This window comes from Denticeps clupeoides, unplaced genomic scaffold (genome assembly GCF_900700375.1).
Source record: "Denticeps clupeoides unplaced genomic scaffold, fDenClu1.1, whole genome shotgun sequence".
NCBI classification, from domain to species: domain Eukaryota; kingdom Metazoa; phylum Chordata; class Actinopteri; order Clupeiformes; family Denticipitidae; genus Denticeps; species Denticeps clupeoides.
Genome location: NW_021629809.1, coordinates 36,423 through 58,507, shown reverse-complemented (window position 1 = coordinate 58,507; position 22,085 = coordinate 36,423). Strand labels below are relative to the sequence as shown.

The following is a 22,085-nucleotide window of genomic DNA, read 5'->3' as shown; positions in this document are numbered from 1 at the left end:
TATTAGAATATATTCTATTTTTATGCTAAGTTTAAATTGTATTCCATCTTATATTTGTTTATGTAGTCATCTAACTTCAGCAGACACCGCAACTCCTGTCCGAGGGCGCATGGGGTTCATGGAGACAATAGCAGCGTGAATGCAGGGGGAAGGGATGGTGCGGTGGGGCTGCATCTGCCACCTTTTTGTCTTGAACCCCCCCCCCCCCACACACACACACACACACACACACAATCGCGTTAACATGCGTGAACCCTCCAGCACCCCAAACACACGGTTATCAGCCACCGATCGCAGTGCATGGATGGATTGGCTGGTCAGCACCTGTATCCACGCGTGGTTTCTGGTGGGTTGGGGGCAGGGTGGTGGACCCTCTTCCTCCTGCAGAGACGGGGGAGCGGGGCGCACTGCGCATGCGTGGCCATGTTGCGTCAACCCGGCCGGAGCGGCGCTCGGAGCGACAGGCAGGCGGCTGCTGTCTGACCCCCATACCGGGATTCGGGCCACCGGCAGCGGCTCAGCGCGATGCCTTTTCCACGCCAACGCGCATTTTAACCCCAAAAAACGGAAGCGAGAGAAACGCGGACCGACGCAAACATGTCAACGTCGGGGAGAGAAACCAGCAGCGGCAGCAGCGTCCTGCACGCCAGCTACGTGGGACCCTACAGACTGGAGAAGACCCTGGGGAAGGGACAGACAGGTGAGTGGCGCGGATGCGGATGCTGGTGCTGATGCTGCGGGTCTCTGAAGTCGCGGTGGCGCAAAATGCGGCGCGGCCGCTGCATCCCTTTCACCGACAACAGCAGCTGCACAAAAACCCCATAATCCCGCAGCTCAGACAAGGGACGCGCTCTGCGGGCTGGGAGTGTGTGTGGGTGGGTGGGTGGGTGTGTGTGTGTGTGTGTGTGTCAGTGAGTGTGTGCATGTGAGTGTGAGTGTGTGTGTGCTTGTAAGTGTGTGTGAGTGAGTGAGTGAGTGTGATTGTGTGTGTTTGAGGGGGAGAGAGTGGTCTTTCTGGGCCGGTTTTGGATCTCCATCCCACGTGGTCTGATTGAGGACAGTATTCGGTGTCTCTGTCTCGCCGGGTGTCTTTTCCGCTGCTGTCCATCTGTTTCCGGTAAAGAACACAATAAGAGGGGCTTTACCATCCCAGCTGGCGATGCCTGCCCATGACCTGGTGTGTGTGTGTGTGTGTGTGTGTGTGTGTGTGTGTGTGTGTGTGTGTGATTTTAAGCACTAGAGCCCTATTTTCGATATAATAGATAATTGTGTGGTTTGCTCAGAAATAACCAGGTAGAAACAGGAAGTGGAGAAGATAAACCGACTGCCCAGCACTTTGTATTGGTGTGTATATAATGTTATATATTTTAAGTTCTTAACTGCCTTTTCCATTTAATTTAATTAAAAAGAATTTGAATCTCTAAAAAAATCTATTTAAATTCCTCCAACCTGGCAACACTGCGTATCTCCATACCTATATCCAAGGCTGCTCCATCAGTGGACGTCACGACCACAATCTCTGTTACAATCATCCTGTGACCTCATCCACAACCAACCTAGACATTATAGATCATCAGTACTTTTATTCAATAATTCAGATTGCTGACCTAGTCAAGCATCATCATCACCACCACCACCACCCTCATCAATCAGGGTGAAACAGTATTTTACCCAACACAAGTGAAGTGATTGTGATTGTGAAACACTGCAGCACAGCACACGGTGACATAACGAAATGTGTCCTCTGTATTTAACCACCCGGGGAGCAGAGTGTGGGGCCACCAGGCCACCACTGCCAATGAATAACAACTGTGCTGTTAGAAATAAGAACAGGTTGATCACTACAATCCATATTTGAATGGTTTTGTAAAATAGAATAAAAGTTCAGAGTTCTCACTGACAGGACTCTCAGTAACAAATATAGATGAACCGGCCTGGTTAAAATGCTTCCCTACTGCCACAGATCATCATACAGAAGCACAGAAAGTGGTGAATGACTGATGAAGGGATTTATATACACAATATATTGTATTATTATTTTTATTGTGGCTAATTGTACCGCTGATGGAAAAATAATTATATCCAAGTCAGTTCTAGAGACTCCGTCCTACATTCTCAGGTTCCATTTTTTCCATTCTTCTTCTTCTTGGACCTCTTGAAATCCCCGTGCCAGGGTGCTGCAGGTGTCACTTGGTGCCAAATGTGTATATTGGGCTGTAATGAGCTGTTCTCAGACTGACACCTTATTGGCTACAGACATAGCGGACTCGTAATGGGAAGGTTGCTGGTTCGAATCCCGAACCGCCAAGGTGCCATTGATGTCCCCTTGATGAAAGTCCCATCCCCACACACTGCTCCCCGGGGGCCTGTCATGGTGCCCACTGCTCACCAATTATTTGCTGACAAATAATTACACACAAATAAAAAGGTTCATTAGTTTGTCTTCTTCAAGACACACAACTTTCTTTTTTTTATATATTAATGTAAATCCATCTTACACTAGTGAAGAAGCCGCATGTTTGCAGAATTGTGTGAAAAAATAGAAGTATACTGAAATTCTGTAAATGAGTAATATACACAGTACATTAATTTGAAAATACCCTCTGATGTCGTGTGTGTAATGAGGGGAATTGTTTAACATTTTGAGATTGAGAATCTGAACCAGGAATATGAAAGGGTGATGATGATGATGTTGATGATGAGGATGGATGTGACAAACCAGACAGACAGAAAGACCGACACAGAGACGGTGTGTGTGACCCTGCTCATGATTATGTGATGTGTGTTGGGGGTATTATTTGAATGGATAATGTGGAGGAGGGTGTGTGTGTGTGTGTGTGTGTGTGTGTGTGACAGAGAGAGAGAGAGTGAGTGAGATCAGAACTGTCCCAGTCTGCAGTTGGCCCTCATTTAATAAGTTCTTGGTAACAGCAGATGGTTACCATGGTTTCCACCCCACAATCTCTCTCTCACACACACACACACACACACAAACAATAGGCATGGCTTCCAGGCAGCAGATGATAGGCACACAGCAGCAGTTTGATCCCTGCCCCCAACACACACACTCACAGAACAGGCCTGTTCTCCGCTCTGCTGTTAGAACACAGGAGGTGGCTCATCCCGTCTTTGTCTGTGGTTCTGCTGAAAACCAGGCTCAAGAGAATGTCGTCATCACAAGTCTTCATTTGCTTTACTGCTTCGATTTAATAATTTCATTACTCATAAAAAAATAGTAGTACACAATATAAACAATCCAACATTTAGATGTACATGTACACTCGACACGTGAAACAGAAAAGCAGCATAACATCAAAAATGCAGGACAAGGGAGTGAGGAAGAAAACCAACATCACCCATTAGAGCCCTCGGGTGGATGTGATTGGCAGCGCCTGGCTGGCACAGGGCTGCCTTGGTAACGCATGATGATTGTACAGAAGTATTACAGGTGTGCAGATGTGCAAAAATGTACAGATAAGGTGCAATAAATTATCCAAATTTGGAGGCTTATGTCCAGTAGCACAATAATAAAGCATTGTGGATTTGTGTGTGTGTGTGTGTGTACTTGTCCTGCGGCTATGAAAGCTTTTACTGAAACGATGCATCAGTTCTGAGCTGCACTCATTCGTCTTTGTTTAGTTTCTCTTTCCATCTCCTGCTCTCCACCACTCAGCATTCATCTCCAGTGACCAGTGAGTGTGTGCAGTTGTGTGTGCGTGTAACACACTCTGGCTCACTTTCTGACTGAGAGAGTCTCAGTGTTTTGTTATTAAATGTCAAGACATGACATTTTCATGTGTGTTTAATTCCTAATTTCAAATGGTCGCAGTGGCAGCCTAGCAGGTAAGGAAATGGTTCAAATCCTGAACCGTGAAGGTGCCACTGAGGTCCCCTTGATGAAGGTCCCGCACACTCTCCCCCACACACTGCTCCCCGGGCGCCTGTCATGCTGCCCACTGCTCACCAAGGGTGATGGTTAAACACAGAGGACACGTTTCACCGTGTCACCGCGTGCTGCGCTGCAGTACTTCACTTTCACGTTTCTTTTCAAATAATTCATGACACAATTAATTAATTAATTAAGATTTATATCATTTATGACAGATTTAATTAATGAATTATAGATGATTTGTGCTATTTTAATTTGGTACACTACACCCTCAGTACCAAACTTCAGCTTTTGTAGGGTCCTAGTGAACCAAATCTGGGATTCCAATGACTGAAAGCAAGTAAAAAGGGATTAGAGCGTCTGGAAAAATGCTGTACATTTAAATATTGTAGGATGTTCCTGGTCTGGAATGATCCATGGGAAGTATCAGCATCAGAACTGGACTAGAGAGCAATGGGAGAAGTTAGTTTTAATATTTTTTTACAGCATGTTGATGGCCAAGTGTGTGTGTATGTGTGTTATTACTGGAACGTGAAAGTGAAGTGATTTTCATTGTGAAACACTGCAGCACAGCACACTGTGACATGGTGAAATGTGTCCTCTGTATTTAACCATCACCTTTGGTGAGAAGGGCAGCCATGACAGGCGCCCGGAGAGCAGTGTGTGGGGACAGTACTTTGCTCAGTGGCACCTCAGCGGATCGGCAACCTTCTGATTACGGGGCTGCTTCGGGACCACCACTGCCCCGAAAATTGTCCTACCCGGTCATAAATCCTGGACCATTAAAACAACAAGGAATGCTGTGTTAAATATCATACTGTTCTTGTACTATACATTTTGACATCATTATATCTTCAACTAGAGCACAATTAAAAAAAGTACATTGGGAAAGTAAATATTTGATACACTGCCTGGATTTCCCACTCATAAAGAATGGAGAGATCCGTAACTTTAATCATAGGTACACCTCAACTGTGAGGGACAGGATGTAAAAATCACATTGTATGATCAGCGTACAGCGTGTTTGGTCTGAAAGCAGTTTTAGATTTTCTCTAATGAGAAAAAAAATTCGTCTGCGCCACGTATGTCAGAACCAGGCATTTTTCTGGCGTTTGTGGTGTCAGGGGAGCACAGACTGAACACAGACCATTTTTCTCCACAACGCGACCTTAACTGTTGTATTTGAAACCGTCATGTGATCATTTAGGAAATTTATGGCATGCGTCGTGATGCATCGATATCGAGGCATTGATAATCGCAATCGAATCGAATCGTGAGACCAGTGAAGGTTCACACCTCTAGCAAAACTGTACGTAGGTTTCAGTCCAGCTAAGAAACACCTTTATTTTTATGAATAAATCATTGGAGTGTATATTGCTGAAGATCACAGTATGAAAATCCTGAAATCACATACATTTACATTTACAGTATGGCATTTTGCAGAAGTTCTTATCCAGAGCTGACATACATCAGTACAGTGCTGACACTGACATTAAAGCCCGGTTTCAGATTGTCCCCAGCATTAACGATATTTTCCCTGTGTGCATTTGTGTTCGTATAGGCCTGGTGAAGCTGGGTGTTCACTGTGTTACATGTCAGAAAGTGGCCATAAAGATTGTGAACAGAGAGAAGCTGAGTGAATCGGTTCTGATGAAGGTAAGAATTATTTCTTTTAACCCTTTAAAAACAGATGATCAGTTTAAAAATCATTTAGATTTTAAGCATAAAAAGTATCTCTTATTGTGTGTGTTAATGTTGATCAGAAAAATACTTATCAATATTAAAATTTAGTATTGATTCTTAGTGAAGTTGTTGTTCAAACATGATATGAATATTTTAATTGCCACTGTTGAAGTTAGTTAACTATAAGAATGGCTGCTTATATCTCTATGTGCACAAGGCGCATATACTTTTCACTTCTGCGACAATCATTTCTTAAGAGCCTTAAAGCCAGCATGTCCTTAAATGTAATTATCAATCCTTGTGACATTAATCAGTTAAGTGCATTTAATTAACAAATGCATAACATTGAATGAATAGATGCAACTGTGCAGGAATAGAGGTGCGTGTATAGTTATGGGTGCGGGTGTGGCTGGATGCACATGTGTGAGGATGCGTGGGAAAATACACATAAATAGCATTGAAATGGCTAAAATTAATAAAGCTCACTCACAACGTTGCTAACAGGCATCTAATATTCATTGGCAAAATATTAACGATATAAACATCATCAAACCCTGTTAGCTTAGCACTAGAATTTCAGTGCCTAGCGAGAGGATGATCTCAACAGCAAGGGACAGCAGAGGTCTACACTCTCCCCATCGTCATCTTTTTTAAAAAGCTCACGTCCGCTTTACTTTCTCTTTTTTTTAATGGCTCAGAATCGCTCCGTGGTACGGAGTTGTGTTTAGAAGGGGGTGAAGAATGGCGTCTTTTTACCAGCCTGGTCACTCCAAATTAGAGTTGCTATGCTAACTCTACACAACATGCTTAGTCAACATGTGAAAATCATTAAACAACGAATCGGAAGAACAACTCTTTTGTAAGAACACATGAGACGATCACGTACAGTCCAAAGAAGCTAACTAACACGAGCTGCTCACGCAACAAAACAGATGATTCAAAACGTGCTTTTATTATCATGGTTCCAGTTCATTATGCAACTTCTTTTTTACGTTCCAGGTCTCCACAATTTTTACTTATTTGATACGTTCTTTATGTTGAGGACAAACGTGAAGCACTTTTATTTTACAAGTAAGAGTGTGTTACATAGCAAAATAGTTCTTTGCATGAAATGTAGGACTTCAACAATCGATTAAGTCAATATAAATCGATTACTAACAGAGTTGGCAATGAATTTCGTAATCGATTCATTGTGTCGCGTGACGAGGAGACATTTGATAATAAAAAGAACTTTAGTTGAGCTCAGAGCAGAGTGAACACACTCGGTCTCTTTCGTGCACTGATGCCTGCAGACCAAGCGGCGGTAGAGGGAAGATACAAGGCCATAGCGGCCGGAATTCACCTGCAGTGGAAGCAGGCCGCAAGCAGCAGCCTGTGCACGTGATCAACACATTTTACATGCGCTGAAACAGACCACGTCTAAAATCACTTCACTTCTGTCACGCAAGACTCAGACTCGTCACGAAGAACCAGTGAGTTAATTACATTTTTTCTGGAAAAACACAGACTTCCTGTCTTCGGCAAACATTGTGGTCGGTGGATGGTGTTGATGACGCTCAACTTCTATTGGCCGCTCTCTTCCTCGTCACGCCTCTCTACTCCTCATTAGCATTTAAAGCTACAGACACCGAAATGACGCGTCCTGCAGTAGGGGATGAAGTAACATTTATTTATTTTTATTTCTTATACAGCCCAAAATCTCATACAGTATGTCTCAACAAGTTATGTAGTAAAAGTTACTCTAGTAAAAGTTTTCCATTTAAATTTCTACTTAGATTTGAAATTTTTGAAGGCAAATACTGTATGTTTACTCAAGTATCACAAGTAAAAGTACAGTGATTTATTCTTGACTCTAATGTCTAATTTTAATTTACTGGTTAAATATTTTTTTTGTGGAATGCCATTAATTACTAATAGTTACTGATAACTATTAAAATTATCATATATTTACATTTCCGAAATTTATCAGAAGCTTTATCCAGAACAACTTTCAACCAGTAGTGACAGGGACTCAGGGTTCAGTGTCTTGGACAGGAAAGTGGAGGTGAAGTGATGGTCATTGTGGAACACTGCAGCGCAGCACACGGTGTCCTCTGTATTTAACCATCACCCTTGGAGCAGTGCATGGGGACCTCAGTGGGACCTTGCCACCACTTGCTCAGGGACTTTATATTTCTGACACAGACTAAGTCTTTGGAAGCTGAATCTGTGAACATTGTAGGACTGAGTGTGAGTTACTGAGCGCTAGCCAATATTGACAACTGATGCAGTTTTTAATGGACTACAGGACATTTTGTCTAGTACTGTATTCACAGTATAATTGTTTTTGGTGATCATTATATCATTTAACAGCTTGAATAGTATAATATAAGCAAAATAAATTTCATATGTGGTTGAAAAGACTATAAATGCTATCACCTAAATCTTTTTTGACCTGGTAATGCAGCACACATAAAATATGGGCCTCGCTGAAGCTCCACAATCTGTGCATTTTTGCGTGGCGAAATGAAAAAGAGATTTTTGAAAACTGCTGGGTACAAGCACAACTCCAATCGCATCATACTGTGCATGATATTTGTATGATATTTTTACCTCAATCAACAATCCCATAATGTACAATAATTGTAGCCCTTCATTGTGTAACCCTTGTGTGTGTGAGTGAGTGACATGAAAGACTGAATCTACCTCCATTTTCCAGCAGGGTGTGATTTTTTTGTAATTTGTATGTTGACTAGTTAAGTTTCTTCTTAGATTTATCTTCTCACCCTAACCGTACCCCACATTAACCCCGTCCTTCTCCACAGGTTGAAAGGGAAATAGCCATTCTGAAACTCATCGAACATCCACATGTTCTAAAGCTACATGAGGTCTATGAGAACAAGAAATATTTGTAAGTACAGCTTTCATCTGTGTTTGTTGCCATTCAGACAGTCTGTGGTGTGTATGTTGTCAAAAAAAAAAAAGTTTTCAGGGAGAAATTATTCATATTGAGTCAATGTATACAAATGGCCGTACTACACAGCTCTGTGTGTGTGTGTGTGTAGGTATCTCGTATTGGAACATGTGTCAGGTGGTGAGCTGTTTGACTACCTGGTGAAAAAGGGACGTCTGACACCTAAAGAGTCCAGGAAGTTCTTCAGACAGATCATCTCTGCCCTGGACTTCTGCCACAGCCACTCAATATGGTGAGCAGACCTTTCACATTTATCCAAGGCGCCACCACGTCATATTCAGCAACAATGCACGCAGACGATACAGAGAAAATAAGAGTTCATCTTGAACCCTAACCCTGGATGTCCCTAGCAGTTCTGTTATTAGATGTCATGAAGTCTCAAATTTTCAGACCCACAGCTTTTCCTAATGGTGGCATCTGTACTTCATTTATGTTTTATGATCTCCATGGGGTTTCTGTCTTTTCTCCCCACGCTGCCAGTCACCGGGATCTAAAGCCAGAGAATCTGCTCCTGGATGAGAAGAACAACATTCGCGTGGCCGACTTCGGCATGGCGTCGCTACAGGTTGGCGACAGTCTGCTGGAGACCAGCTGTGGGTGAGTCTGATTGGAAATTAGCAGTCTAGGACACATTCATCAGACGGGTGAATTTTCTTTTGTTCGCTCCCCAGATCCCCTCACTACGCCAGTCCAGAGGTCATCAGGGTCAGTCTCATATTTTTCCATGTGTGTCACATTCTGTGTCACATTTTTATCCACACAAGGATGATTTAAATTTTTTGTCAAGTTGTGGCCTAGCATCTATGGAAACGGGATCATGACAGGAAGGTCACGGGTTCGAAGGTGCCACTAAGGGTTGGATAACTGCTGAGAACACATTTTGTTGCATCATATGCTGAATATAACACAGTGATTGTGAAACACACTTTGACACAGAGAAACATTTCCTCTGTACTTAGCATTGCACTGCATATCATACCGTGTATGACTATGTATGTGACAAATAACATTTGAATTTGAATTTAACCATCGCCCTGGGTGACAGTGGGTACCATGACAGGTGCCCGGGGAGCAGTGTGTGGGGATGGGACCTTCATCAAGGGGACCTTGGGATTCGAACCAGCAACCTTCTGATTACGAGGCCGCTTCCTTACTCGCTAGACCACCACTGCCCCTGACCCCTCATCACTTTCACTGTATATGTCCCTTTCAGGGAGAGAAGTATGATGGTCGGAAGGCTGATGTTTGGAGCTGTGGTGTTATTCTTTTTGCACTTTTAGTGGTGAGTGATTATCTGTGTGTGTATACATGAATGTGTGTATGTAATGTATGTGTGTGAAGGAATGTGTAGAACCTCAGCTTCTCTTGGACACTCTCAGGGTGCATTGCCATTTGATGATGATAACCTGCGGAACCTACTGGAGAAAGTGAAGCTGGGTGTGTTCCACATGCCACATTTTATCCCACCCGACTGCCAGAACCTTCTGAGGGGGATGATTGAGGTGGATGCCAACAAGAGACTTACGGTCAGCATTCAGACTTACGGTCCACAGGATTCAACCACACAGATTAGGGCTGCGCGATATAAACAATATGCGATATAAATTTGGCCAACGGGAGAGAAATATCAAAGTTGCATCACCTGCAGGAAACCACTTTCAGTAGAATTGGCCATGTATTGTTTTATTTGGTGTATGGTTATGCTATATATTGATGTATCTGTAAAAATACAACTTCCTGCTGCAGTTAGTTTGCCATGGACACATATTACCCTTTCAATTTATATACCACAATATATACCATCTACTGTCTATGGTTAAATTTATGTCGCAATATGAATTTTATGCCATATCGCACAGCCCTAACACAGATATACTTTATCTGTAACCTTGACTGTGTATATGTGTTCACAGTTAGAGCAGATTCAGAAGCACACTTGGTACTTGTGAGTATGAATATGTGTGTGTTTGGTTTGAATTGAACTGTCTACATGGTGCATGTAAAATATACATGTTCATATGCAGCAGTTTCCGTCTGTGTAAGTGTGATTTGTGTGTTTACAGAGCAGGTAAAAACGAGTCAGAGCCAGAGCAGCCACAGCAGCGTAAGGTGGCGATGAGGACGCTGCCTGCACTGGAAGACATGGACCCTGACGTCCTGGAAAGCATGCATTCACTTGGCTGCTTCCGCGACAAGAATAAACTCATCAATGACTTGCTGTCTGATTAGTGAGTAATTGTGATTAACAATTAAGTTGTCTTTTATTTAAGTTCCCATTATCACTTTAATTACTTGTACTGAAGGGGGGGGCAGTATTATCAGTATGGTGTGTGAGTTTGTAATGTAGGGGGGGGCAGTGGTGACCTAGCGGTTAAGGAAGGTTGCCGGTTCGAATCCCGGTCTGCCAAGGTGCCACTGAGGTGCCACCGAGCAAAGCACCGTCCCCACACACTTCTCCCCGGGCGCCTGTCATGGCTGCTCACTGCTCACTCAGGGTGATGGGTTAAATGCAGAGGACAAATTTCACTGTGTGCACCGTGTACTGTGCTGCTGTGTATCACTTGTGACAATCACTTCACTTTAACTTTAGCGGTTAGGGTGTAGGGTGTTAGTAGCCTAGTGGGCAACACGCTAGTCTATGAACCAGAAGACCCAGGTTCAAACCCCACTTACTACCATTGTTCAAACCCCACTTACTACCTGAGCAGGACACTTAACCCTGGGTGTCTCCAGGGGGGGGACTGTCCCTGTAACTACTGACTGTACGGCGCTCTGGATAAGGGCGTCTGGTAAATGCTGTAAATGTAAAAGTAAATGTGTGATAATGGTGTCGTGTTAAGTGGTAATGTTGGGTGTGATAATGGAGTCGTGTACAGTGGCAATGTTGGGTGTGATTGAAGAGTCATGTACAGTGGTAATGTTGGGTGTGATTATGGAGTCGTGTATAGTGGTAATGCTGGGTGTGATTATGGAGTTGTGTACAGTGGTAATGTTGGGTGTGATTATGGAGTCGTGTATAGTGGTAATGCTGGGTGTGATTATGGAGTTGTGTACAGTGGTAATGTTGGGTGTGATTATGGAGTCGTGTATAGTGGTAATGCTGGGTGTGATAATGGTGTTGTGTTAAGTGGTAATGTTGGGTGTGATTATGGAGTCGTGTACAGTTGTAATGTTGGGTGTGATAATGGTGTCGTGTTAAGTGGTAATGTTGGGTGTGATTATGGAGTTGTGTACAGTGGTAATGTTGGGTGTGATTATGGAGTCGTGTACAGTGGTAATGTTGGGTGTGATTATGGAGTCGTGTATAGTGGTAATGTTGAGTGTGATTGTAGAGTCATGTACAGTGGTAATGTTGGGTGTGATTATGGAGTCGTGTATAGTGGTAATGTTGAGTGTGATTGTAGAGTCATGTACAGTTGTAATGTTGGGTGTGATTATGGAGTCGTGTACAGTGGTAATGCTGGGTGTGATTATGGAGTCGTGTACAGTTGTAATGTTGGGTGTGATAATGGTGTCGTGTTAAGTGGTAATGTTGGGTGTGATAATGGTGTCGTGTTAAGTGGTAATGTTGGGTGTGATTATGGAGTTGTGTACAGTGGTAATGTTGGGTGTGATAATGGTGTCGTGTTAAGTGGTAATGTTGGGTGTGATAATGGTGTCGTGTTAAGTGGTAATGCTGGGTGTGATTATGGAGTTGTGTACAGTGGTAATGTTGGGTGTGATTATGGAGTCGTGTACAGTTGTAATGTTGGGTGTGATAATGGTGTCGTGTTAAGTGGTAATGTTGGGTGTGATTATGGAGTCGTGTACAGTGGTAATGCTGGGTGTGATTATGGAGTTGTGTACAGTTGTAATGTTGGGTGTGATTATGGTGTCGTGTTAAGTGGTAATGTTGGGTGTGATTATGGAGTTGTGTACAGTGGTAATGTTGGGTGTGATTATGGAGTCGTGTACAGTGGTAATGCTGGGTGTGATTATGGAGTTGTGTACAGTTGTAATGTTGGGTGTGATTATGGTGTCGTGTTAAGTGGTAATGTTGGGTGTGATTATGGAGTTGTGTACAGTGGTAATGTTGGGTGTGATTATGGAGTCGTGTACAGTGGTAATGCTGGGTGTGATTATGGAGTCGTGTACAGTGGTAATGCTGGGTGTGATTATGGAGTTGTGTACAGTGGTAATGTTGGGTGTGATTATGGAGTTGTGTACAGTTGTAATGTTGGGTGTGATTATGGTGTCGTGTTAAGTGGTAATGTTGGGTGTGATTATGGAGTTGTGTACAGTGGTAATGTTGGGTGTGATTATGGAGTTGTGTACAGTTGTAATGTTGGGTGTGATTATGGTGTCGTGTTAAGTGGTAATGTTGGGTGTGATTATGGAGTTGTGTACAGTGGTAATGTTGGGTGTGATTATGGAGTCGTGTACAGTGGTAATGCTGGGTGTGATTATGGAGTTGTGTACAGTGGTAATGCTGGGTGTGATTATGGAGTTGTGTACAGTGGTAATGTTGGGTGTGATTATGGAGTCGTGTACAGTGGTAATGTTGGGTGTGATTATGGAGTTGTGTACAGTGGTAATGCTGGGTGTGATTATGGAGTTGTGTACAGTGGTAATGCTGGGTGTGATTATGGAGTCGTGTACAGTTGTAATGTTGGGTGTGATTATGGAGTCGTGTACAGTGGTAATGTTGGCTGTGATAATGGTGTCGTGTTAAGTGGTAATGTTGGGTGTGATTATGGAGTCGTGTACAGTGGTAATGCTGGGTGTGATTATGGAGTCGTGTACAGTTGTAATGTTGGGTGTGATTATGGAGTCGTGTACAGTGGTAATGTTGGGTGTGATTATGGAGTCGCGTACAGTTGTAATGTTGGGTGTGATTATGGTGTCGTGTACAGTGGTAATGTTGGCTGTGATAATGGTGTCGTGTTAAGTGGTAATGTTGGGTTTGATTATGGAGTCGTGTACAGTATAAGTAAACTGTATGAGCCAGGGGAGCATATATTGTCTTAGAAATTCTGAATCAGAATTACTCTTGTAATACTTAAGGTTGGGGTGGTTTTTCATGGTAGAGGTAGATTTTGTCTTGGTGGTAATGGTGGATGTGTTGGGACAGTCGTTTTACGCGATGGTTGGTTAATATATGATAATATGCATGTTTGATTGTGTGGATGTAAATGTTGAATATTTTGAATTGTATATGTTGACACTGATAATGCATATTGACCTTAGAAGTGAAATGGAGGTTTTGGTGGAGAAAAAGTGGAAGTTCTGTTGTAAATGTGGAATGTGTCTGCTGGCAGTGATAACCAGGAGAAGATGATTTATTTCCTGCTTCTTGACCGGAAGGAGCGTTTCCCCAGTCATGAGGACCAGAACCTTCCACCACGAAATGACATTGGTAACAGGCAGACAATGTATTTATTACAGAGGATGGAATGTATAAAGTCAAGGATAGCATTTACTAAACTGATTGTACCCCATGAAACCTGCTTGTTACAGACCCCCCACGGAAGCGAGTGGACTCCCCTATGCTGACTCGGCACAATAAGAGACGTCCAGAACGAAAGAGTCTGGAGGTTCTTACTATTACAGATGGGGGGTCCCCATTACCTTCCCGCCGCACCATAGACTTGAGTCAACATGGTCAGAGGTACACACACATACTCCTCATTCGTGCTGTAGACTAGTCTGTATAAAAGAGCTGATCTGATAAATGCTGTAAAATGATCTCATCTGTAAGTGTGTTCTCTGTGTGGGTGATTTTAGGTCTAGGTCCATCAGTGGTGCTTCTTCGGGTTTGTCTTCAAGTCCCCTCAGCAGCCCAAGAGTAAGTTTATTCTCACACACTTTCACAGTATTCTTCTGAATATTTGTGTGGGTGGGCGTGGTCTAATTCACTGTTAAAACGTGCCTGTAGACATTCTGTTTCACATTAAAGAGCTTGTCTGCCTGTTCCTGCAGCTACACTCAGAACATCCACTCACATATTTCTGCAGCTCTCCTCTTATGTTGCTTGGCTTCTGATAAAGGAGACTTCCACCCAACAGTAGATGTTAATATTTACCTTCTCATTGGGAACAGATCATACTTCTCTTCCTGTAGTGATGGTGTAATTGAGTCTGTAGTGAATGGAATATTGACCCTCAATTCACACATGTGCAAAACACACACAAAAATTATTAATGCGTTGGTGGAACTCACCTTTATCATAGTGTGAATGGCTAAATGTTCATTCATATGTTTGTTCAGGGGATTATCAAAGTGATATTGTTTGTTCTCTTTTTAATAAAAGTGCTTTTGGGATTCATGATAATTACAAGCAATATTTAGTACCATACTGCATGAACATTACATAAGGAACATTACAAAAAGTGTAAATATGTAAGTGGATAAATCAGTACATTCAATTAGTACATTTATAGTCACATCCATTGAATTAATATTTTTGTTATATAAATTCTAGCTCAGACTTTGTGTGTGTTTACGTGCTCTCCCCGTGTTGGTGCGGGTTTTCTCCGGGCTCTCCTGTCTCCTCCTAGCGGGTAACACACTCGCCTATGAACCAGAAGACCCGGGATCAAATCCCACTTACTACCATCGTGTCCCTGAGCAAGACACTTAACCCTGAGTGTCTCCAGGGGGGGACTGTCCCCCTAAGTCGCTCTGGATAAGGGCTGTAAATGTAAATGACCATATGTGTGAGCAACCCTGAGAAACAGGACTGAGCTGTGTGTGTGTGAGTGTGTGTATTCGTTTCATCCAGTTTGGTCCTGCACACTGAATGACTTCCTGTTACCGATTTTCTGGCTGTGCTTATGAGCTGCTCCGATTGGTTGTTTGTGGTAACTGCCTGCTTTGATTGGTCGGCTCCTGCTAATGGCACATATTTTTTGTTGTTTTATTTTTTTGTCTTTCTGTGCTCACATCTCCGCTGCTCTGTCACCTGTGTGTCGTTTCTTACCATTTCACTACCATGCGTGTTTTGTGTCGTTTGTTGGTGCAGCCCGTGCGACGCTTTTTTGTTCCGCCACAGTTGCCTGATTTCTGCCAGTTGCCCAACTGTAGTCCCACCCATTGCCCCGGACAGCCTAAATTCACCAGAGCCACACACCTTTCCCCCAAAATATGCCCCCTCATGTCAGACCCCAAAACACAAACACTCCCAGCCAAGCCCCGATCTCCCCACAAACCCCTGCAGACCACCCGCTCCAACCCCCTCCCCAGCGCCGCGGCCTCCTCTCCATCCATCCAATCAGAGCCCAGCACTCCCTGCCAGCCCCACCCTCTACCACTAGCCGGCAGTCCGAGGGCGGCGCGCCGTTCGCCCCTTACTGTCCCACCAAAACTCTCCATGCACCTTTCCCCCGTCCATTTGCTCCGCCTCAACCCTGAGCTCAACGGAAAACCTGTGCCCCCCTCCCTGGCACAGGTTACACCCCAACCATCACCTAAAGGAACACCCATCCACACGCCCAGAGAAAGCCCAGCTGGGACCCCCAGCCCCACGCCGCCCCCCAGCCCCTCCATCGCTGGCGCCCCCTGGAGGAGCCGACTGAACTCCATCAGAAACAGTTTCCTGGGGTCTCCACGCTTCCACCGCAGGAAACTGCAAGGTACCTGGAAACTGCAATGTGGGGGGCATGTTGTATAAATGTATTGGTGCTGGACCCACAAACTTCCACAAACCATGAAATACATAAATAAGGAAGTAGATTTGGAGAGACCAGCCTGACAAGACAGATACACGCAGTTGAAACCTCTTTGTATCTCTAGTCCCCACACAGGAGGAGATGTCCAGCCTGACCCCAGACTCGTCTCCAGAGTGAGTTCCACCAGAACTGATCTTCAACCAAAATAAGAAAATGTGAATGAAAACAGTAAAGTAGGAATACGTGTATGCGAACAATACACTGTCAATACAATCTAAAAAAAATGTAAATAATAGAATAAGAAACAGTCCCCCTGGTAGTAGGTGGCTTCTACCGCCATTTTGAATGCATGTTGTCGACCGCTAGTCTGCTTATATCATATTTTGGAACCAATATTTTTTTTTTCTTACTTCCTACTAAATATGAAAATATTATGTACTCAGGTTGGCCAAGAAGTCGTGGTTTGGGAACTTCAGTCTGGAGAAGGAGGAGCAGATCTTTGTGGTGATTAAAGACAAACCACTGAGCTCCATCAAAGCTGATATCGTCCACGCCTTCCTCTCTGTAAGACCATCAACTGTTTGTTCCACCACACTGAATGAGTGAGTGTGTGTTTGTGTGTATGTTTTCTGTGTGTGTATGTGTGTGTGTGTGTGTATGTGTGTGTATGTTTTCTCTGTGTGTGTGTGTGTGTGTTTGTGTATGTGTGTATCGTTTCTCTGTGTGTGTGTGTGTGTGTGTGTGTGTGTGTGTGTGTGTACGTATGTGTGTTTGTGTGTGTGTATGTGTTTGTGTATGTGTGTATGTTTTCTGTGTGTGTACGTGTTTGTGTATGTGTGTATGTTTTCTGTGTGTGTACGTGTGTGTTTGTGTATGTGTGTATGTTTTCTGTGTGTGTACGTGTGTGTGTTTGTGTATGTGTGTATGTGTGTGTATGTTTTCTGTGTGTGTGTGTGTGTTTGTGTATGTGTGTATTGTTTCTCTGTGTGTGTGTGTGTGTATGTGTGTGTTTGTGTATGTGTATGTGTGTATGTTTTCTAAAGTGAAGTGATTGTCACATGTGATACACAGCAGCACAGCACATGGTGCACACAGTGAAATGTGTCCTCTGTATTTAACCATCACCCTGAGTGAGCAGTGGGCACCATGACAGGCGCCCGGGGAGCAGTGTGTGGGGACGGTGTTTTGCTCAGTGGCACCTTGGCGGATCGGGATTCGAACCGGCAACCTTCTGATTACGGGGCCGCTTCCTTAACCGCTAGGCCACCACTGCCCCTCTGTGTGTGTACGTGTGTGTGTGTGTGTTTGTGTATGTATGTGTGTGTGTGTGTTTGTGTGTGTGTTTTCTGTGTGTGTACGTGTGTGTATGTGTGTATGTTTTCTGTGTGTGTGTACGTGTGTGTATGTGTGTGTGTGTTTGTGTATGTATGTGTGTGTGTTTGTGTATGTTTTCTGTGTGTGTACGTGTGTGTGTGTGTTTGTGTGTATGTTTTCTGTGTGTGTGTGTGTGTGTGTGTGTGTGTATGTTTTCTGTGTGTGTACGTGTGTGTATGTGTGTATGTTTTCTGTGTGTGTACGTGTGTGCGTGTGTGTGTGTGTGTTTGTGTATGTGTGTATGTTTTCTGTGTGTGTACGTGTGTGTGTTTGTGTATGTATGTGTGTGTGTGTTTGTGTGTATGTTTTCTGTGTGTGTACGTGTGTGCGTGTGTGTGTGTGTTTGTGTGTATGTGTGTGTGTTTTTGTGTGTGTATGTGTGTGTGTGTGTTTGTGTGTATGTTTTCTGTGTGTGTGCGTGTGTGTGTGTGTGTGTGTTTGTGTGTGTGTTTGTGTGTGTGTGTGTGTGTGTGTGTTTGTGTGTGTGTGTGTGTGTGTGTTTGTGTATGTATGTGTGTGTGGTTTTTGTGTATGTTTTCTGTGTGTGTACGTGTGTGCGTGTGTGTGTGTGTTTGTGTGTGTGTGTTTTGTTTGTGTTGTTTGTGTGTTTTTTTCTGTTGTGTTGTGTGTTTTTTTTTTCTGTTTTCTGTGTTGTGCGTTGTGTTGTGTTCTGTGCGTGTTGTGTAGTGTGTGTGTTTGTGTTGATGTATGTGTGGTGTTTGTATGTATGTGTGTCTGTTTGTGCTGCTGTGTGTGTGTGGTGTTTGTGTATGTGAGTGTGTCTGATGACCTTCTGCCCGGATTTTTCGTTTCTCAGATCCCGAGTCTGAGCCACAGTGTTGTCTCTCAGACGAGTTTCCGTGCGGAGTACAAGTCCTCGGCCGGACCGGCGGTGTTCCAGAAGCCGGTAAAGTTCCAGGTTGACATCACGTACTCCGAGGGCAGCTGCTCCCAGAAGGAGAATGGAATCTACTCAGTCACCTTCACCCTGCTCTCAGGTAACCAAAGCCGTCTGTAACGATTAAAAAGGAATAATCGGTCCCGGCAGGATTTTGTTCCGGTGTCCCCGGTGTTTTGGGGTCGTTCTGATTAAGAATAAAAGGCACGTGCTGAGTTCTGCTGGTGATCGTGCTTGTTTCAGGTCCAAGTCGCCGCTTTAAAAGGGTGGTGGAGACGATTCAGGCTCAGTTGCTGAACACTCCTGAGCAGCCCGGCGTCCAGCAGGGTTCTGGTGAGCCTCCTTCTGTCTTTACTGATTAGATGTGTCTGGTGGGCCAGAGCAGAGTAGACGGTGTCCCCAGGTTTCTCTACTGTACTCCTGAACTGTATCCTTGCACTCATCCTGTCACCTCCTCTCCTCCCAGTAAATCTCATTCTTCATCTGTTTGTTTGTTCTCTCTCTCTCTCTGTCTGTCCCCTGTCCTTCTGCCCCTCTGTTCTGTCTCCCTGTTTGTACCTCCAGGTAGTCCGTTGAGTAACTTCTTTGACGTAATTAGGCAGCTTTTCTCAGACGAGAAGCATTCCCAGGCGCCACATTCCCCAGGTGTGTCCAGCAAGCACGATGTCCCTGGCAGGAGATGTGACCCCGAGTCCCCTGACTCTAAAAGCCCCCCAGGCAAAGACAGGGCACAGATGTCCTCTGCCGCTGGGACGCAAGGACGGCCTTAAGAAGGGACTAGATTATCCATTCAGATCTAAACTGGAGATACTGGCCTTCATAGACAAACCTTTATACCACAGAGAGACTCGTTCACGACACACACACACACACACACACACACACACACACACGTTTCGTTTCTGTACTGTTGTGTTGCCATCTGATCACCTCTCCTGTCTGTCTCCAACGCTGCGTTCAGTGATGGGTTTGGTTGTTTTCACTACCAGGAATGTTCTGGAAAAGATGATAAGTTTCACTCCTGCAAGGGACACTTTCACTGGACCACGGGACCCTCGATTCCTTCCTTCCTCACCCCGCCCCACACCGACCACACCCCTCGCTCACCGACGGCCGAGCCTTAAAACGTCTTCATCCCTCACGCGCTCAGCGCTAGCGGGGGAGGAGGAACATCTCCAGATCCTGTTCTCCTGCTCTCTATCCATATGAATGTATTTTCATGTGACTGATTTACATCTATTTTCTCTCCCGTGATTTCTCCATCTCTGTATTTATTTTATTCTATTTATCATCTGCAGGATTCAGATTTATTTTTTATTTATTTATAATCTTGACTATTTAGGTGCATTTAATGATTATTTATTGCGTTTGTCCTCTTCTCCATGTTTGTCATTCTTATGTGACCACGTGCTTGTAATGTATTATCCACGATCTTAAGAATGTAGATTAGCCTGTGGAGCAGCAGCTTCATCCTGACAGCAAGCTCATCAACACGATATCAGCTCAGCTCTCCAGAGTGAAGAGGAGTGGAATGTGGTGACGCTGGTGGCCTGACATGGGGATCACTGGACTCAGTAGAATTCAAGATGTTGCAGCCCAGGTGGCAGCAGCTACGTTCTCCACCTGTCTGTTCCTTCTGACTCTGTAAATATTCAATTTGTCTTCATTGCTTTTCTCTCGTATTGCTGCATGTCTGGCAGTCAAGTTTTCTTTGCATGATGTTGTGACTGTATCCCTGCCTACCAGAAAATCTGCGGTTTGTGCTCCTCGGTTCTTCTTGATAATTCAGGTTCCACTCACTTCTGGTTTGAGTTCTTCCTCCACTTTGAGTTCTGTCTTCTTTTTTTTTTTGAGATCTCAGTGGTCTGTAGCCCTGGTGGCAGACACATTATAGAACTGAATCATGAATAAATAAAGCAATACTGGTTGTAGGCCAGCTGATGATGTTTTGGGGGAAGCTGAGCATGACTGTTTCCATCAGACTTCACTTCACAAGACAACAACAGTAGTGGAATCATGAGTATGAGGAGATTATCAGCAGAATAGTCATGAATAAAACACTTTATTTAAAATTCATCCCAAACCAGCTTCTGCCCCTCACAGACCTGGTCTGCATCTATAGATCACAGTGACACCAGTGGCGGTTTTTGATACGGGTGACTTTGCCCTGGGCACAATAGTTTTTTAGCAGGAGATTCTCTTACTGTCTGGAGCGGCATCTAATAACCAACTCACAAAGTAAAACACAATGCAGAAGTAGCTCCTTATTCAACTTGTCAGTTCCACCTTAAATACTTCTCATCAGGCAGAAGTTCCACCTTAAATACTGCTCATCAGGCAGAAGTTCCACCTTAAATACTGCTCATCAGGCAGAAGTTCCACCTTAAATACTGCTCATCAGGCAGAAGTTCCACCTTAAATACTGCTCAGCAGGCAGAAGTTCCACCTTAAATACTGCTCATCAGGCAGAAGTTCCACCTTAAATACTGCTCAGCAGGCAGAAGTTCCACCTTAAATACTGCTCATCAGGCAGAAGTTCCACCTTAAATACTGCTCAGCAGGCAGAAGTTCCACCTTAAATACTGCTCATCAGGCAGAAGTTCCACCTTAAATACTGCTCAGCAGGCAGAAGTTCCACTTAAATACTTCTCATCAGCAAGTTACCTTAAATACTTCTCATCAGGCAGAAGTTCCACCTTAAATACTGCTCAGCAGGCAGCAGTTCCATTCAAAAGAAAAGAAAAGTGAAGTGATTGACACGTGATACACAGCAGCACAGCACACAGTGAAACTTGTCCTATGCATTTATCCCATCACCCTGTGTGAGCAGTGGGCAGCCATGCCCGGCACCCGGGGAGCAGTGGTGTGGGGACGGTGCTTTGCTCAGTGACATCTCAGTGGCACCTTGGTGGATCAGGATTCGAACCAGCAACCTTCTGATTACGGGCCGCTTCCTTAACCACTAGGCCACGACATTTTAATTATGCTGCTCAGCAGGCTGCAGTTCCATTTTAAATAATGCTCAGCAACCTGCTGTACCACCTTAAATACTGCGCAGCCACCTGCAGTTCCGCCTTAAATACTGCTCAGCAGGCCGCAGTTCCACCTTAAATACTGCACAGCAACCTAGAGTTCCACCTTAAATACTGCTCAGCAGGCCGCAGTTCCACCTTAAATGCTGCACAGCAACCTGCAGTTCCACCTTAAATACTGCACAGCAACCTGTAGTTTCACCTTAAATACTGCACAGCAACCTGTAGTTTCACCTTAAATACCACTCAGCAGGCTGTATTACCCATATTGTATCTGTAGGGGGTGAAGTTCGGGAAATATGTTTCAGAAATAAAAAACGTTTTAAATCTGTATATGGTGATGATCTCTGTAACCCCCTAAAAAAGCTCTGGACTACTGAAAACACACTTGTTAAGGGAAAATAGAATGTGTAGAAATAGCAATTAATACCTGTTTTCAATGTGAAATTGACCTGGGAACTTTGCTCATGTGCAGATAGATTTATGATGAATATGGACATTTCCATGTAAAATAAATAGTATTGCAGCCTGCAGAACAGACTATTTGAATAAGGAGATGTGAATAATGAGATAACTTCAGCATCCATGTGTACTCGAAATTCTATCACAC

General features: G+C 44.0%; 1 protein-coding gene across 4 annotated transcripts; it reads left to right on the top strand.

Moving 5' to 3' along the window:
- The first annotated feature begins 430 nt into the window (after positions 1-430).
- On the top strand, positions 431-20,255 carry LOC114774582 (serine/threonine-protein kinase BRSK2-like). Of its 4 annotated transcripts, none has more exons than XM_028966374.1 (19): positions 431-700; positions 5,451-5,545; positions 8,377-8,462; positions 8,617-8,757; positions 9,006-9,122; positions 9,197-9,230; positions 9,739-9,807; positions 9,905-10,051; positions 10,439-10,470; positions 10,589-10,753; positions 13,823-13,920; positions 14,022-14,172; positions 14,289-14,349; positions 15,526-16,135; positions 16,296-16,344; positions 16,615-16,735; positions 18,363-18,543; positions 18,687-18,776; positions 19,008-19,870. In XM_028966374.1, exons 1-19 carry the CDS (start codon positions 598-600, stop codon positions 19,211-19,213), a joined length of 2,556 nt encoding a protein of 851 aa, XP_028822207.1. In that variant the 5' UTR covers positions 431-597; the 3' UTR covers positions 19,214-19,870. The 4 variants fall into 4 exon arrangements, with proteins under 4 accessions (XP_028822207.1, XP_028822208.1, XP_028822210.1 ...); XM_028966375.1 differs by lacking the exon at positions 19,008-19,870 and adding an exon at positions 19,882-20,255 and having other exon boundaries at positions 598-700; XM_028966377.1 differs by having other exon boundaries at positions 598-700; positions 15,952-16,135.
- Positions 20,256-22,085: the final 1,830 nt, after the last annotated feature.

Excerpts from the sequence above, each read along its gene's own strand:
- LOC114774582 (XM_028966374.1), top strand. The coding sequence starts at position 598 with ATGTCAACGTCGGGGAGAGAAACCAGCAGCGGCAGCAGCGTCCTGCAC. Across the intron at positions 8,758-9,005 it reads TGCCACAGCCACTCAATATG|TCACCGGGATCTAAAGCCAG; the intron begins GTGAGCAGACCT and ends CCACGCTGCCAG. Across the intron at positions 16,136-16,295 it reads CCACCGCAGGAAACTGCAAG|TCCCCACACAGGAGGAGATG; the intron begins GTACCTGGAAAC and ends TTGTATCTCTAG.